The sequence below is a fragment of the Ascaphus truei genome, chromosome 5, assembly GCF_040206685.1.
Source record: "Ascaphus truei isolate aAscTru1 chromosome 5, aAscTru1.hap1, whole genome shotgun sequence".
NCBI classification, from domain to species: Eukaryota; Metazoa; Chordata; class Amphibia; order Anura; family Ascaphidae; genus Ascaphus; species Ascaphus truei.
The window spans coordinates 1,425,571-1,443,926 of NC_134487.1; the positions used below are offsets into that span (position 1 = coordinate 1,425,571).

Here is an 18,356-nt window from a genome sequence, read left to right on the forward strand (position 1 = left end):
CAGTGTTCTCTGGCTGGGGATAGATGGAGCTTTATGGACAGGATGGTGTTAGGGAACGTTAGGTGAGAGTGTGACAGTATTCTCTGGCTGGGGATAGATGGAGCTTTAGGGACAGGATGGTGTTAGGGAACGTTAGGTGAGAGTGTGACAGTGCTCTCTGGCTGGGGATAGATGGAGCTTTAGGGACAGGATGGTGTTAGGGAACGTTAGGTGAGAGTGTGACAGTATTCTCTGGCTGGGGATAGATGGAGCTTTAGGGACAGGATGCTGTTAGGGAACGTTAGGTGAGAGTGTGACAGTGCTCTCTGGCTGGGGATAGATGGAGCTTTAGGGACAGGATGGTGTTAGGGAACGTTAGGTGAGAGTGTGACAGTATTCTCTGCTTTCAGCTCCGTCTCATCCTGTCGCTCACACAGACTCCTCAGGAATCTCCGCTGTGGCGCTTTATGATTATGAGGGAGGTGAGTTATCTGCAGACTGTGTGTATCTGTGTCTGTGTATCAGTGTGTGTCTGTGTATCAATGTGTGTCTGTGTATCAGTGTGTGTCTGTGTATCAGTGTGTGTCTGTGTCTGTGTATCAGTCTGTGTGTCTGTGTATCTGTGTCTGTGTGTCAGTCTGTGTGTCTGTGTATCTGTGTCTGTGTGTCAGTCTGTGTGTCTGTGTATCAGTGTGTGTCTGTGTATCAGTGTGTGTCTGTGTATCAGTCTGTGTCTGTATGTCTATGTGTCTGTGTATCTGTGTCTGTGTATCAGTGTGTGTCTGTGTATCAGTGTGTGTCTGTTTATCAGTGTGTGTCTGTGTATCAGTCTGTGTCTGTGTATCAGTCTGTGTCTGTGTATCAGCCTGTGTCTGTGTATCAGTCTGTGTCTGTGTATCAGTCTGTGTATCAGTGTGTGTCTGTGTATCAGTGTGTGTCTGTGTATCAGTCTGTATGTCTGTGTATCTGTGTCTGTGTATCAGTCTGTGTCTGTGTATCAGTCTGTATGTGTGTGTGTCTGTGTCTGTGTATCAGTGTGTGTCTGTGTATCAGTCTGTGTGTCTGTGTATCAGTCTGTGTGTCTGTGTATCAGTCTGTGTGCCTGTGTATCTGTGTCTCTGTATCAGTGTGTGTCTGTGTATCTGTGTGTGTCTGTGTATCAGTCTGTGTGTCTGTGTATCAGTGTGTGTCTGTGTATCAGTGTGTGTCTGTGTATCAGTGTGTGTCTGTGTATCAGTGTGTGTCTGTGTATCAGTCTGTGTGTCTGTGTATCAGTCTGTGTGTCTGTGTATCAGTGTGTGTCTGTTTATCAGTGTGTGTCTGTTTATCAGTCTGTGTCTGTGTATCAGTCTGTGTCTGTGTATCAGTCTGTGTCTGTGTATCAGTCTGTGTCTGTGTATCAGTCTGTGTCTGTGTATCAGTCTGTGTATCAGTGTGTGTCTGTGTATCAGTGTGTGTCTGTGTATCAGTCTGTATGTCTGTGTATCTGTGTCTGTGTATCAGTCTGTGTCTGTGTATCAGTCTGTATGTCTGTGTGTCTGTGTCTGTGTATCAGTGTGTGTCTGTGTATCAGTCTGTGTGTCTGTGTATCAGTCTGTGTGTCTGTGTATCAGTCTGTGTCTGTGTATCAGTCTGTGTGTCTGTGTATCAGTGTGTGTCTGTGTATCAGTGTGTGTCTGTGTATCAGTCTGTGTATCAGTCTGTGTCTGTGTATCAGTCTGTGTCTGTGTATCAGTCTGTATGTATGTGTGTCTGTGTATCAGTGTGTGTCTGTGTATCAGTGTGTGTCTGTGTATCAGTGTGTGTCTGTGTGTGTCTGTGTATCAATGTGTGTCTGTGTATCAGTCTGTGTCTGTGTATCTGTGTGTGTCTGTGTATCTGTGTGTGTCTGTGTATCTGTGTGTGTCTGTGTATCTGTGTGTGTCTGTGTATCTGTGTGTGTCTGTGTATCAGTATCAGTCTCTGTGTCTGTGTATCAGTCTGTGTGTCTGTATCAGTCTCTGTGCCTGTGTATCAGTCTCTGTGCCTGTGTGTCAGTATCTGTCTCTGTGCCTGTGTGTCAGTATCTGTCTCTGTGCCTGTGTGTCAGTATCAGTGTGTGTCTGTGTATCAGTGTGTGTCTGTGTATCAGTGTGTGTCTGTGTATCAGTGTGTGTCTGTGTATCAGTCTGTGTGTCTGAGTATCAGTGTGTGTCTGTGTATCAGTCTGTGTGTCTGTGTATCAGTCTGTGTGTCTGTGTATCAGTCTGTGTGTCTGTGTATCAGTGTGTGTCTGTTTATCAGTGTGTGTCTGTGTATCAGTCTGTGTCTGTGTATCAGTCTGTGTCTGTGTATCAGTCTGTGTCTGTGTATCAGTCTGTGTATCAGTGTGTCTCTGTGTATCAGTGTGTGTCTGTGTATCAGTCTGTATGTCTGTGTATCTGTGTCTGTGTATCAGTCTGTGTCTGTGTATCAGTCTGTATGTCTGTGTGTCTGTGTCTGTGTATCAGTGTGTGTCTGTGTATCAGTCTGTGTGTCTGTGTATCAGTCTGTGTGTCTGTGTATCAGTCTGTGTCTGTGTATCAGTCTGTGTGCCTGTGTATCTGTGTCTCTGTATCAGTGTGTGTCTGTGTATCTGTGTATGTCTGTGTATCAGTCTGTGTGTCTGTGTATCAGTGTGTGTCTGTGTATCAGTGTGTGTCTGTGTATCAGTCTGTGTATCAGTCTGTGTCTGTGTATCAGTCTGTGTCTGTGTATCAGTCTGTATGTATGTGTGTCTGTGTATCAGTGTGTGTCTGTGTATCAGTGTGTGTCTGTGTATCAGTGTGTGTCTGTGTATCAGTGTGTGTCTGTGTGTGTCTGTGTATCAATGTGTGTCTGTGTATCAGTCTGTGTCTGTGTATCAGTCTGTGTCTGTGTATCAGTCTGTGTCTGTGTATCTGTGTGTGTCTGTGTATCTGTGTGTGTCTGTGTATCTGTGTGTGTCTGTGTATCTGTGTGTGTCTGTGTATCAGTATCAGTCTCTGTGTCTGTGTATCAGTCTGTGTGTCTGTATCAGTCTCTGTGCCTGTGTATCAGTCTCTGTGCCTGTGTGTCAGTATCTGTCTCTGTGCCTGTGTGTCAGTATCTGTATCTGTGCCTGTGTGTCAGTATCAGTCTCTGTGTCTGTGTATCAGTGTGTGTCTGTGTATCAGTCTGTGTGTCTGTGTATCAGTCTGTGTGTCTGTGTATCAGTGTGTGTGTCTGTGTATCAGTGTGTGTCTGTGTATCAGTCTGTGTCTGTGTATCAGTCTGTGTATCTGTGTGTGTGTCTGTGTATGTCTGTGGCTGTGTATCAGTCTGTGTCTGTGTATCAGACTGTGTGTCTGTGTATCAGACTGTGTGTCTGTGTATCAGTCTGTGTGTCTGTGTATCAGTCTGTGTATCAGTATCAGTCTCTGTGCCTGTGTGTCAGTATCAGTCTGTGTCTGTGTATCAGTGTGTGTGTCTGTGTATCAGTCTGTGTATCAGTATCAGTCTCTGTGTCTGTGTATCAGTATCTGTCTCTGTGTCTGTGTATCAGTGTGTGTCTGTGTATCAGTCTGTGTGTCTGTGTATCAGTCTGTGTGTCTGTGTATCAGTCTGTGTATCAGTATCAGTCTCTGTGTCTGTGTATCAGTGTGTGTCTGTGTATCAGTCTGTGTGCCTGTGTATCAGTCTGTGTGTCTGTGTATCAGTCTGTGTATCAGTATCAGTCTCTGTGTCTGTGTATCAGTGTGTGTCTGTGTATCAGTCTGTGTGCCTGTGTATCAGTCTGTGTGTCTGTGTATCAGTATCAGTCTCTGTGCCTGTGTGTCAGTATCAGTCTCTGTGTCTGTGTATCAGTGTGTGTCTGTGTATCAGTCTGTGTGCCTGTGTATCAGTCTGTGTGTCTGTGTATCAGTCTGTGTGTCTGTGTATCAGTCTCTGTGCCTGTGTGTCAGTATCAGTCTCTGTGTCTGTGTATCAGTGTGTGTCTGTGTATCAGTCTGTGTGCCTGTGTATCAGTCTGTGTGTCTGTGTATCAGTCTGTGTGTCTGTGTATCAGTCTCTGTGCCTGTGTATCAGTCTGTGTATCAGTCTCTGTGTCTGTGTATCAGTATCAGTCTCTGTGCCTGTGTATCAGTGTGTGTGTCTGTGTATCAGTCTCTGTGCCTGTGTATCAGTCTCTGTGTCTGTGTATCAGTGTGTGTCTGTGTATCAGTCTGTGTGCCTGTGTATCAGTCTGTGTGTCTGTGTATCAGTCTGTGTGTCTGTGTATCAGTCTCTGTGTCTGTGTATCAGTATCAGTCTCTGTGCCTGTGTATCAGTCTGTGTGTCTGTGTATCAGTCTCTGTGTCTGTGTATCAGTATCAGTCTGTGTGCCTGTGCCTGTGTATCAGTGTGTGTGTCTGTGTATCAGTCTCTGTGCCTGTGTATCAGTCTCTGTGTCTGTGTATCAGTGTGTGCCTGTGTATCAGTCTTTGTATCTTTGTCTGTGTGTGTCTGTGTATCACTGTGGGTTCAGTCAGTAGGCAAATCAAGGCAGTGAAATAAATGGGGTTTCTTTGGATAAAACCTTGGAAATACTAGAACACACAAAATACAGGAATATACACAATTACTGGGGTCTGGGGCATGAGATCTGCCTTTCCTAGGTGCAGGGCACCTGCTTGCAAGGGCTCACCCTGATCGGAACCTTGTTCTGGACGTCCTGGACCGAGATTCAGCAGAAATGCCTGAGCGGGACCTAGTCCCGATAGTCCTGGAACTGTTTTCAGCAGGAACTCCTGAAACAGGGTCTCAGATGAGACCTTGGTCCTTGCGTCTGTCTGCAGGGCAGACTTTCACTACCAGGGAGGCCGCGTGCTCTTTTGGAAAAGTTGCATCAACTTGCAAGATTTTGCTGGACTTACAGTTTGCAGAAAAGCGCGAACTGCTGAAACCCCTCCCCCTTGCTTGTTCCGGATTGGACTATACTAGCCACCAGGGGGAGGAGCTGGGTGTGCCCTGCAGGAGCACACAGGAAGTGAGGAGCCAGGCGCACGTGTACTCCAGAGACAGCAGTTGTGTCTCTACTGTGAATTACCTGCCATACTGATGGAGAGCCAGGGGCAGATTTACGAGCTGACCGGAGGAGTCCTTGTTATCCGGGACCCCCCTGAGAACCAACTCCTCGGGGTCTGCCCGCTATGTGACTACCCAGGCGGCTCGCTACATCTTATGGGAAGCTGCTCCGCTTGCCGAGTGCCTTATCTGAGGGCTAGATTCAACGGCCCTGAAGAACCGGACCTTGCAATGAGCACCGGGGAGCTGCGTACCTTATATCAACTGGTGCGTAAGTTATCCCAACTGGCCCAAGTATCGGCCGATGACGCTGCGCATCATTACATCGCCATGGTGTACGAACTGTTCTTTCCTGACCTACAAGTGGTGTCTACTCACCCGTTGTCCAGGTCCAGCATGGATCTGCCCACTGTAAGGCATGGTGGCCGAAAAGAAGGCTCTCTGCTGGGTCCTACCGCCTAGGTGAATGCCTTCCAACCATTGCCTGACCCTCCTCCATCTGCGGAGCCGTCCCCCTTTGCGCCCGTGCCAGCGGCGCTCAGTGGTTTGCCGTTCGAGCCTTGCGGTACCGCCCCACCACCATACTGTGAGGTGCGTTCTAGTGCCGCTCCGGTAAGCCGCTCTGAAAGGGAGGTACCCTCCGTTGAAGAGTCTGCTGTTCCGGACACCCCAGGGGTATTGGCCAATGCCTCCTACGTACCCGATGATGTTTGGGACATCCTGGCTGCTACCGCTGGCCGTGAGTTGATTGTTCCTGGTTCAGATCCTCGCTGGGATCAAGCCCAGAAAGCTGCGGAGCTGTACCTGCGACGTCAGCAAGAGATGTGCGAGGTCCGCGCTCGTGCCCTCTCCTACATGCGAGCTGCTGAGCGCCACTACGACGAGATGATGCTGAGGGATCAACTACCGGGAGAAGTGCCGGCCGGCACCACCCCTGATGACTGCATCGACTCTACTGTTGCTGCCCCACCACCGGGAGATGGAAAGGTCGCCTAGTCGCCCTGCCGGGTGAGCTCCTGTGACATCCAGGCCGCTCCGGTGAGTGCTACTGTTATGAACGATCCTTTCCGCCTGCGCTGTAGGGAGTGGAAGGAAGCCAGAGACGCTCTTCAGGCTAAAGCGCTGGCTGAAGCCCGCTATATTAAGGCCAAAGGGAGGGGCAAATTGAACTTGGCTCAGGACTGTACTATTGCTTCTCCTGGGGCGAACTCCCTGGATGTGTCCCCTCGAGACTTTGATGAGGCCCCCTTGTCACCGGCGGTCCCAGTCCCTGTGTCATCTGCCCCTTCTGTCCCTTTTCCCCTGTCCGTCCCCAGTCCCAGGGTGCGACCCCTGACCCCCAGGTCCTTATCACCAGTGAGTCCCGTGGCTCCAAATGGACAATGCGATATAATGTCTATTATGCCTGTGATACATTTGGAGGGGTCTGTGCAGTGGGGGGATTGTGATGAGGAAGAGACGGGTTCATTAAAATCTGTAAGTGTATTGTGTCCTGTCAGAGACGAGACAGAGCGAGTACCATTATAGGAAGTTCCCATCTTCTGGGTGCTGCCTGGCACCGAAACTGATAAAAGTTTAGTGAAATTTAGCCGCGCAGAGAGAGTACTTGTCCAGAGGTTCAGGAAGATGGGTTACGAATACCCCTATCTCCCTGAGAAATGAATGCGCAGTGCTGAAGCTCACCGTATAGAGTGGGTGAAAGAAGCTATACTTGCCCATCTAGCTGCCACCGCTAAGGATCCTACCTATGTGGATCATGCCCGAGCTCCACACTTATTAAAGTTATGGGTGGTGGGCCGCAATATTCATCTAGACCGGGTGGAGTATATCTCCGAAAGTTAGGCCTGTGTGTGTATTCCTGCCTTGAATAATGTGTCAGTATTCAAGGGCAGGCTTAGCAACTCTGAGGATGTAAATCCTCAGATCTACAGGGGATCCTCGCCGGCTGGAGGCGCTGTACACCATCAAGACACATCAAGGTAATCTGTCACCCTCCCCCCTGTTCCCTGTCCTGGCTCTCCCCACACCACCGCGGAGCCCTCAGCCCTCCTGTTGCCAGCAGGTCACAGCACCAAGACCCCATGAAAGTAGCCGAGAAGGTGTACCCCCAATCTCACTTTGGGGGGGTATGATAAAAGGGTTACACATGGTTACAAATACATAGTTACATTAGGTAAACAGGGGTCTACATTAAATATGAAGACATTGCATGAACAGGTAAAGATAAAATAAGTTATAGGTGTATGTAACATTTACAGATAAAATAAGTTATAGGCGTATGTAACATTTACAGATCAAATAAGTTATAGGTGTATGTAACATTTACAGATCAAATAAGTTATAGGCGTATGTAACATTTACAGATAAAATAAGTTATAGGCGTATGTACTGTAACAGTTACAGATAAAATAAGTTATAGGCGTATGTAACTGTTCCCGACCAAATTAAAATGTGAGACGTCCATAAAGGAATCTGGGGCTCAAAGACAAATAAATATACACATATAATTTCTTTCTTTATAAGTAGATTGTAAATGTGCATATAAGGGGGGACTCCATTTTGATTGCTGGATAACCATTTTTCTATAACTATTCTGTACTAACGTTTAAGTCTCAGGAACTAATCACATGCCATATGCCATATGTAATTGTGCTGTGCAGGCAGGTCTGAGAATGTGACTTGACCTGTCACCTACTTATCTTTAGCTGAACTATGTTTGTTCAGACTCATTCAGACTTATTTTGCCCTGTAGAAAACAGGAACTTGTCTTCAGCCGTACTGGGCATAAGTTACACAACAATGCATTTCACAACATACTGCCATTTCCTTAACGGCCTCCTAACTAGGAAATGTGCCCCTTTCTCAGACCATAAACTGTCTAACTGTCATTTTGCTGAGATAGACAGATTGTGAAGTAAAAGGGGAAGTATGTTCTCATATCTGTGTTTTTCTATGCCCAAGTTTGCTATATAAACTGGCTGTAACCCTTCAATAAATGAGAGAGAACAGTTTTCTGACAAAGCTTCCTTGGTGGTTGTCTGACTCAATTACTGCTTTCTCCCGAGCTCGTCCACCATTTTGTTTTCCCAGGTCATCAGCGCTATAAGAGTGGGGTTAAATCCTCCGGAGGTTGGAGTCGTCCTTGAGTTGGCAGACGGTGTATTTTCACGCTAAGACGTTGGAGAATACAAAGGGCACTTATTTTCATGGTGTCGGAAGTTGGGAGAGAAGCCACATTCGGGGTAAGCGTACAAGATATATATTTTATCTGTATATTATCCGTCTGTGTCTTCTTGCCCAAAGAGCCCATAAGGTTTTAAGGTTTAGAAGTTTTTAGAGTTACCGCTGCACCGGATGATCCAAGGTTAAGGAAAACCATAGAAACACTTGAGTAAAGGCTCGAAGTGAAGTCAGGATTATATGAATCCTTGACAGAAGTATATACACAGGGTTATAGTCCCTGTTGAGAGATAGGAACAAGCGATATAGTTGGGTATCTGCTTGAAAAACTCTTATAGTGTCTGTGGGAAAAGTGTATTTTTTTTTAAGGGGGGAGGAGGATTGTAAGGGATTTTTAAGGGATTTTTTTTTCTTTTTTCTGTATTATTGTGCATGGGCATGTCGTTATATATATAAGATAAGATATATAAGACATATAAAGTGCTAAGTATATAAGTGCTAAGTGTATAAGTGCTAAGTATATAAGTGCTAAGTGTATAAGTGCTAAGTGTATACGTGCTAAGTATATAAGTGCTAAGTATATAAGTGCATGATATTACGCTGTGTTGCCCATACCTTTTTACAGTGCAAACCGACCTTGATTTTTTGTTTTGTAAATCAAGTACGATTTGCATTGCCTGAATGATGGGAATTTCCAACTCCAAACGTGGCCCTAGGGGAAACAATGATTGTAATAATAGCAATGTATCTGTTGACATAGCTTGCACAACTCCCAGCAGGAAGCCGACTGTTACACTTATCATTAACAGAGAATATAACCCTGACATAGAAACTCCTAAAGATTTTGTCAGTGCATGTACGTCAGATTTTTACACTGTTCCTTTTGTGGATAATATGGCTGGGTGGTCTGAAAGAATGCAGTCTTCCAACCCTTTCCCGAGGGAAGGTAGTTTTGCCGCATATCATATGACAATGATAAAAGGATTATGTTTGGGTGGAGATCCTGAATGGCTATGGTTTCAGCCTGATCCCGAGTGGGACATGCATTATATGGCATTATGTGGCCGCATTTGGGTAAAAGTTGCACCTCACATTGATGAGGCGAGACGAAACAAAGCCCCAAAATGTGATGAGCCAATTTGGCCACCACCGCCCGATAATCTCACTACAATGTATTCCCAAGCCCCTAATGCACCCCCACAGGAGTTATTACCTCCTGATGTTTTGCCCCCACCACCGCCGCCTTGTGTGATGTTACAAGTACCCCCGTATAGTCCTATCACACCTGTGCCACTATTTCCAAGTTTTGATCCTAACATGTTGGCAGTGTTATCACACTACGCTGCAAGCCACCACAAACCTCCTACACCCGTACGAAGGGAGGAGAGTAATGACATTTGCCCACAGCCCTCTCAATCCACCTATGTGGAGTTGAGAAACGATGCAGAATCAGAGGTGGTACACCGCTCTGAATATGAGCATCATAAGTCGTCCTCTAAAAAAAGCCCAAAAAGACAGCTTGCCACTGTCGTAAGCCCCACAAGACTTTCTTCTCATGGTTCACCCCCTGTCTCCGGGGAGAGCGAAGGGGAAGATTCTGGTTCGGATTCATCTCATTCCGACATACCATCACCCACTAGCCGATTGCCTTTAAGTAAACTTAAAGAAAACACTGTTTCAGCAGCTTCTGTGACGTCTGAGTCAGCTGCAGGGGCCAGCAGTGATAGAGTTAAGGAATTCTGTGCTTCTGTAAGGGTACTGACTGAGGAATTCAAGGAATTCAAAGACGTGTTCAATGATTCACGTGCTGCAAAATTAACTCCCGCACATAGTAATGTCAAACCTGTCCTAGCTACACCGCAATCATCTGTTTTCACACCGAGAAATGTTTCTAGGAAAGATTTAATTCGCACCGCTCAGAAGCGCGAATACGAATCATTGTTAGCTGACACTTTAGCTGATTCAATTAAACTCGCTGATGAAATCAGAAGGTATAATACTCCGAGACAGGATTCCCCCATATCACATAGAACACGACAGGCATTACAAACGACACAACAAGCTGACAAACAGGATTGTGCTGAAGCAGGGGTTGAGTTGGCATTGCCGTTTATGACTTTAGGAAATGATATCTTGATTCACTCTGTAGACACCACATTAATGGAATCATGGGCTAAAGGCTGCCCGGATCCTTTTAAAAATCCAAGTGGTGCAATTAAATACCTTAAAAAGAAAAGTCAAGGGTATCAATTTACAGGAGGTGACATTAGATTTTGCCTAGATTGTTTGACAGGACACATTGACATTGATTGGTCTAAGGCTGACATATACTTGAGTAAGAAGTTTGATGCACCCGGTAAGAGGGGTAGCTTCAGTTTATTGAGTTCTGCTGACCGTGCACCAGCAGAAGGTGAATTTGTTTGGGATAATCCAGGTGTTATTGCCAAAATGTGGGAACTATTGGAGAAATACTTTTTTGAGCAAGGCAGATCCAGGAAAAATGTAGGTCTGATTATGACTCTTAAGCAGAAAGATGATGAGTCAGTTACTGATTTTTGCCGCAGATTTAAGAACGAATGGGTTAATACTGCAGGTATGCAATACCCTAAGGCAACAGATGACGAGATGAATATTTTGTATGTACAATCTTTACTTAATGGTTTATGCGACACACATAGACAGATTGTTTACATGACTGTGACTGGTTGGCAGACAATGACGCCCGATAAGATAATGGGTGACCTGGCCATTAAGGATGGTGCAGGAGCTTTCCCAGATCGTACACCGTTGCCCCCACCCCCTCCCCCGCCTGAAACTGTTATGCATGCTCACGATGGCTCAGTGCAGAATGCTAGAGGAAATCATTACAGGGGCAGGGGAGGTCACAATAGAGGAAGGGGTAGGGGAGCCCAAGGGAATAATCAGCGCAGACCAGGCACTTGTTTTAACTGTGGGAAACAGGGACACTGGAGACAGGAATGTTGGGCCCCTTCTCAGGGTAACAACCAACAACAAAATTATCAGCAGCAGGATTATCAAAGTCAGGGAAATCACAGGCAGCATCAAGGCTATGGTCAGCAGGGCCAACCACAATACCAGCAGAATAGCAGCAGAAACATGCAGCAAAACACTCAGAGGCCCCAACAAAATCACAATTATCAGGGCCAAAATGTTTCCAGCCCTCAGTATAATGTTGCATGGAACCAAGAGATGCCTTATAGCCAATAGGGATGCCCGAGGACGGAAACCCTCGTCTGCCCACAAGCTTCTGTGTCTAATGGATGGTTAGATATACCATTACTATCATTGTATGTCAATGGCAGATTAACTGATTTTCTTGTAGACACAGGTGCAACGCGTTCTTGTCTTAATAAACACTCTTACAAGGGCCCAATGAAGCAAGCAGACGAGTCCTCTATGGGTATTGAGGGTACTCTCACTAAATGTTACAACACTCCCATTTTGTCAGTTCAATTAAATCCTAGGTCTGACAAACACTGGAAACACCCTTTCAGGGTTATTCCACAATGTCCAGTGAATTTATTAGGACGTGATCTCATGGCCAAAATGCAAATTGACATAAGCATTGATGACAAGGGGGGGATTATTGTAAGTTCTCCACATCTCTCCCCCAATGATTATGATCTTTCTCTTTTTCAGCATGATACTGGCAGACTCAAAGTTCGAGGGTTAACAATGCCAGACAGATTAGTTGAACAACTGACCAAATTGTCAGATTTTGCCATCCATGGTGATATGCCTTACACACGCATGACATTTGCTAATCCTGTTTCATGTATTGTCTATGATCCAGAAGCAGAGATGCATGACCCTGAAGCACACTCAGATGTGTCTGCTCGCATTGAAGGTGTATGGATCACACCAACGACTGTCTACATTGCATCAGACAAAGGAGCCTTCATATGGGCTCAAGGACAGCAGCTTGTATTACAGGACAAGTATTTACCTATTGACGAGATATGGGATATAGAATGGAATCTTTTTTCTACTGACATACCTTTATCATTACAGGACATTGACCCACGGGTATGGGCTACTTCTCACACTGACCCAGGTCTCATCTCATGTACACCATATGAGGCCACACTAAAGCCAGGAGTAAGTCCGGTTTACATCAAACAGTACCCATTATCTGCAGAGAAGGAAGCAGGTATCGAACCGATCATTAAGGAGTTACTCACAAAGGGAGTGATAGAACCAACTGTCTCACCATACAACACACCAGTTAACCCAGTACCGAAACCTAACAGTTCGCAGTGGCGTTTTACACAAGATTTGCGCGCAGTTAATCAATTAGTGCAACCATTAGCGCCTATAGTACCAGATGTTACAGCGATCATTACAGCCATACCTGCTACAGCGATCTATTTCACGGTAATAGACCTGAACTCAGCTTACTTTTCCATTCCGGTACACCCTAACACAAGATCTTTGTTTGCGTTTACCTACAAAGGTGAACAATTTAGGTGGTCTCGTTTACCACAGGGATATTGCGATTCCGCCACGGCTTACAGCCTGATAGTGCGCATGACTCTTGCTGACTGGTGTCCGCCCGGTGACTCTGTTTTGCTGCAGTATGTGGATGATTTACTACTCTGCAGTCAAACTGAGGAAGCGTGCACTCTGGATACGCATAGTCTGATGGAGCATCTCGCTGCTACAGGTCATAAGGTCTCACCACACAAGATACAGTTGGTGCAACAAACTGTCAAATATTTAGGCTTCATACTACAGCCAGGACAGAGACTCCTTTCGCCAGATCGAGTCAAGGTAATCGCCACTCTCCCCAAACCCAAGACGAAAGCTGCTATGTTGTCTTTTCTGGGGATGGTTACCTATTGCCGCCAATGGATACCGAACTGTTCCCATTGGGATAACATCTTGAGACAATTGACATTGATGCATATGCCAGACCCACTGCAATGGACGCCAGAGAATATCGCTGCATTCACTGAACTTAAGACTGCATTGTGTTCTAGCCCCGCTCTGGGCTTGCCGAACTATAACCTGCCTTTCCATTTGTTTTGCAGCGAGACAGGTACCACGGTTGTTGGCGTACTAGCACAAGAACATGGCTCAGGCTATAGACCGGTGGCATTCTATTCTAAGAAACTGCAGGAGATTGTGCAAGGGTTCCCAGCGTGTTTAAGACAAGTAGCTGCATGCGCTATTTTGGTAGAAGCAGTACAAACTATTGTGCTGTCACACAAACTAACCTTGCATACATCACACCAGGTCCTACATGTTCTCAAGAACCTCACTACGCAGCACATGACCGCACAGCGTAGAACAGGGTATGAAACTATCCTCACATCTACCTCAAACCTCACTGTCAAATATCACCCACCACACACTGGTCCTGCTCAAATTCTGTCTAAACTGTTACTACACAACTCTGACATAGGCAATGAAGATCATGACTGCCTACAAAACATACACAACACGACATCAGTAAGGAGCGACTTAGAAAGTACGCCCCTTAAGGAGGGAGATGTATTGTTTGTAGATGGGTCATGCTCTAAGCCCTCAGATGGAGTATATCTGACGGGATTTGCAGTAGTTAGGTTACCAGACACAGTAATCTGTTCTGGAGCGTTACCGTTTGTTTCAGCTCAAGCAGCAGAATTAATAGCATTGACCGAAGCATGTAAAGCATCATCTCAGAATACGGTAACCATTTACACAGACTCTCGCTATGCATACGGAGTCGTACACGATTTTGGAGTAATTTGGAAAAATCGTGGTTTTGTAAGTGCTGATGGTAAGGGAATATCACATGCTACATTGGTAGAGCAGTTACTGGAAGCCATGTTGCTACCCAGTAAACTAGCAATTGTTAAATGTAAAGGACATGCTGGTGGAGAGACAGATGAGGCCAAAGGTAATGAGTTGGCCGATTTTCATGCAAAAGAGGCTGCACGATCACAAATTATGTTTCCTGCATACCACACCACTGTTGACACACAGCTCAATATGGTAATGACATGCCATCTCCCAGACTACGATCTTAAAATGTTACAAGAACTTGCAGAAGAAAAAGATGTAGAGCTATGGGAGGGAAAAGGTTTGAGCAAGGATGAGAATGGGATTTGGACTAAGGACACAGTGATAGGTTTTCCTAAAATAGCCAGCCCTATTCTAATCTCACATTTCCATGGAATTGGGCATAAAGGAAAGAAAGCTACAGGTGATCAGATTAAGGAATTGTTCCTAGTTAGAGACATTGATCAGGTAGTTGAGACACAACTAGCTAGATGTCTACCATGCATCAGAAATAACACACAAGGAACACGACCCGCAAAACATGAACATCTACCGCCACCTAGTGGCCCAATGGAGCAAATACAGATTGATTTCACACAGATGCCAACAGCTGCGGGAAAGCTGAAATACCTACTGGTAATGGTAGATCAATTCAGCAAATGGGTTGAGGCATTTCCTACATCGAACGAAAATGCAAAGACTGTTGTAAAAATACTTTGCAAGGAAATCATCCCCCGATGGGGATGTCCTCTTCAAATAAATAGTGATCGAGGAACACATTTCACATCCCAGGTGACTCAAGGAGTTGCTAAGACTCTCGCTATAGATTGGAAGTTTCACATACCTTACCACCCACAGTCTTCAGGTCAGGTAGAGAGGACCAATCGCACGATCAAGGATAAACTGCGTAAGGGAACAAATGGTACCTTTTCAAGATGGCCAGATGTCCTTCCCGCAGTCCTTGCAGAAATTAGGATGACCCCGAATAGTACTACCAAATTGTCACCTTTTGAAATTTTAATGGGGAGACCGTTTCCAACTCCCTGGGCTCATGGTACGTATTGCCCAAAGGAAGTTGGAGACCTAGAGCAAATTCAAGAGAATTATGTTCATCACTTGATACAGAAATTGAATGGCATCTATGGTGATGTTTCTTCTTCTCTTCCGCTCCCTTCAGATAAGCCGACACATCGTTTCCAGCCCGGAGACAAAGTCGTGGTCAAGCGCCTACCCGCCAAAGGAGGGACAACAGAACCGCCCTACGGTCTTCCAACCACGATCCTCGCAGTTACTCGTACAGCTGTGCTGACTGAAGATTCGTCTACATGGATTCACGCATCACGTATCAAGTCAACGAAGGAGTAGAGCCAGAAGTTGAGATTCGTCAAATACCAGAGACACGATTTCAGAAGAATCGGCGCAGATGCATACGCGTTTGTCTACTCTTGAACGTATTGACAATAATAATATGCGCTTTTTGCGCCCTCTACGGTAATAGACTTAGGGTAACGAGTACCACTATAACCTGCCCTAACCACAGTCCACCTGAAAGTTATGTTTTCTCTGGAGAAGGTGAACTCTCTTCTCTCATCTCCAAAGAACAAGATGAAAGCGAAACCCATGTACCACAGGTCCAGTTTAACTCTCACAATTTGCCAGGAAAACATTACACACGCTCCAAACGCATGGCTTCATTTCTAACGGAAGTCAAAACTAACATTTGGAAGCATTTGGCTGTTGAGGTACTGAATATGTCACATTTCTGTTTAACCGACATGACCAGCACAACTGACATACTCACAAGCTGTTTAATAGCAGTACCCACACCAGTAGAGATTTTGTTAAAAGTGTTTAGCATAAGCAATAACGATAGTTTAGCGGAACATCATGATGTGCGACAGCATTTTTCTGTTTATGAATATTGTCGTGACTGTCCCCAGTGTATTGGTGAGAAATGGCTTAACATGACACAAATTAAGACCCAGAATATAACACAGGGTGACATATGTTATCAAATGACATGTAATCCTGAAAAGATAGGTAAATGTAAGCAAGTAAAATTGACGCCCTCAGTTTCCACCAACATGACCAGAATATTGTGTAGTCGAACTGATGACAAATGCACTAGCGTCAATAACACTATGAGTTGCAATCACACAGTAAGCACACCAAGCCATCTTTATCCTGTTAAACTTCCCGTTGGATGGTTGTTCTCTTGTGGTAATACTACCTATACTTACATACCAGGAAACATCACAGGGGGGCCATGTGCTCTCACCAGGTTAGGGTTAATGATGTTTTCTGTAGAACCTGGCTTACATCAAACCAAAGTTAAGCGATCCACTATTTCACTTACTGAAAATTGCGATCCACATGTAAATTTATTATCAACCACTGAAATTGTAAGTCTAGCAGCTTCCCTTGTTGGAGTTCCTGGATTGGCTGTGTATACAGCAAGAACTCTCGCCAAACTGGCATGCACTGTAGCCAAGGGGTTAAATCACACTTCCCAGGCCCTAGAAGAACTAATGATAGATTTACAAGATACACGCAAAGCAATTTTGGAAAATCGCGCCGCAATAGATTATCTTTTGCTTAAACATGAGCACGGATGTCAAGATTTTCAGGGAATGTGTTGTTTCAATCTCTCTGATCACTCCAAATCATTGCAGAGTCATGTCGCTGACATCAAAACTCTTGTCACAGACATTACTGAGAGAATTGATCAGTTTGATTGGACTTTTGGGTTAGGTGCATGGATTGGAGAATTGGGAAGGAAACTTCTTATGGGACTGATAGTAATCACTAGTATAATCGTAGTATTAGTTATTATTTTTTCATGCTGCAAATTTATGTGCTTATCTTTATGTAAAATGATTATGCCTTTTGGTAAGTCCATTGATCACACATATGCATCACTGGACGTTAATGCCCCCATTCACAGCTTCTCAAATATGATACGTAACTCTGGACCTACTGCCACTAGAGTCCAGATACCTTTGATGGATTATGATAACATTCAAATCCAATACGAGACCCCCGTATCCTAGAGGTTAATTGTCATTTTATGATGACAAAAGGGGGGATTGTAAATGTGCATATAAGGGGGGACTCCATTTTGATTGCTGGATAACCATTTTTCTATAACTATTCTGTACTAACGTTTAAGTCTCAGGAACTAATCACATGCCATATGCCATATGTAATTGTGCTGTGCAGGCAGGTCTGAGAATGTGACTTGACCTGTCACCTACTTATCTTTAGCTGAACTATGTTTGTTCAGACTCATTCAGACTTATTTTGCCCTGTAGAAAACAGGAACTTGTCTTCAGCCGTACTGGGCATAAGTTACACAACAATGCATTTCACAACATACTGCCATTTCCTTAACGGCCTCCTAACTAGGAAATGTGCCCCTTTCTCAGACCATAAACTGTCTAACTGTCATTTTGCTGAGATAGACAGATTGTGAAGTAAAAGGGGAAGTATGTTCTCATATCTGTGTTTTTCTATGCCCAAGTTTGCTATATAAACTGGCTGTAACCCTTCAATAAATGAGAGAGAACAGTTTTCTGACAAAGCTTCCTTGGTGGTTGTCTGACTCAATTACTGCTTTCTCCCGAGCTCGTCCACCATTTTGTTTTCCCAGGTCATCAGCGCTATAAGAGTGGGGTTAAATCCTCCGGAGGTTGGAGTCGTCCTTGAGTTGGCAGACGGTGTATTTTCACGCTAAGACGTTGGAGAATACAAAGGGCACTTATTTTCATAGATTTTCCCTTATTCAGATGTCCATATAGAGCAAGCAAATGCAGGGCTAGTTTCTATTTGTGAATGTATCACCTATCTGGTTGTTTCTTTATGAGAACAGGCAGCAACCAGGATGGATTCCTCACGGTTTACAAGCTAAGCCCATTTCCACCAGCAGTATTAAATAGTCAGAAGGTTTGCTGTGCCTCCATTTTTCTCCATGACCGAATAAACCAAGGGGGGTGCAGAATTTTCCGGGAGGGAGCGCGGCTGTTACAGAGGCCCGTGCTTCCATGAAGGCATTTAAAATAAATGCCGGGGATCGCGCGAGGCCTCTGTAACTTTTCGCTTACCTGGAGTTCCAGCGACGCGTCTCAATGGCAACCAGGGTCACGTGGCATCATGTTGCCATGGCATCTGCTCCGGAGGAGTTGAAATAACTTGACTGCGACTTAGCTCTACACGTCCTGGAACTATTTGTGGGTTGAAATCCCGGCCGTGACCGTTACGTTCAATTCTGAGAACTTGGCCGCAAAACGTGGGACAGATAATTTCTCCACCTGAAATTTGTGAAGCCGGCTCACTGCTATTTCTCCGAGAGCATCTTTTAGTACATTCGGATT

General features: G+C 45.1%; 1 protein-coding gene across 1 annotated transcript in view; it reads left to right on the forward strand.

The window, feature by feature from the left end:
* LOC142494329 (uncharacterized) overlaps positions 1-17,571 on the forward strand; it is a 194,946-nt gene extending 177,375 nt beyond the window's left edge. The window contains exons 11-12 of the mRNA XM_075598888.1: positions 390-461; positions 15,164-17,571. Of these exons, the coding sequence (XP_075455003.1) occupies positions 390-461; positions 15,164-15,351 (260 nt within the window). The 3' untranslated portion in view covers positions 15,352-17,571. The remainder of the gene's footprint in view (positions 1-389; positions 462-15,163) is intronic.
* The last annotated feature ends 785 nt before the right edge of the window (positions 17,572-18,356 follow it).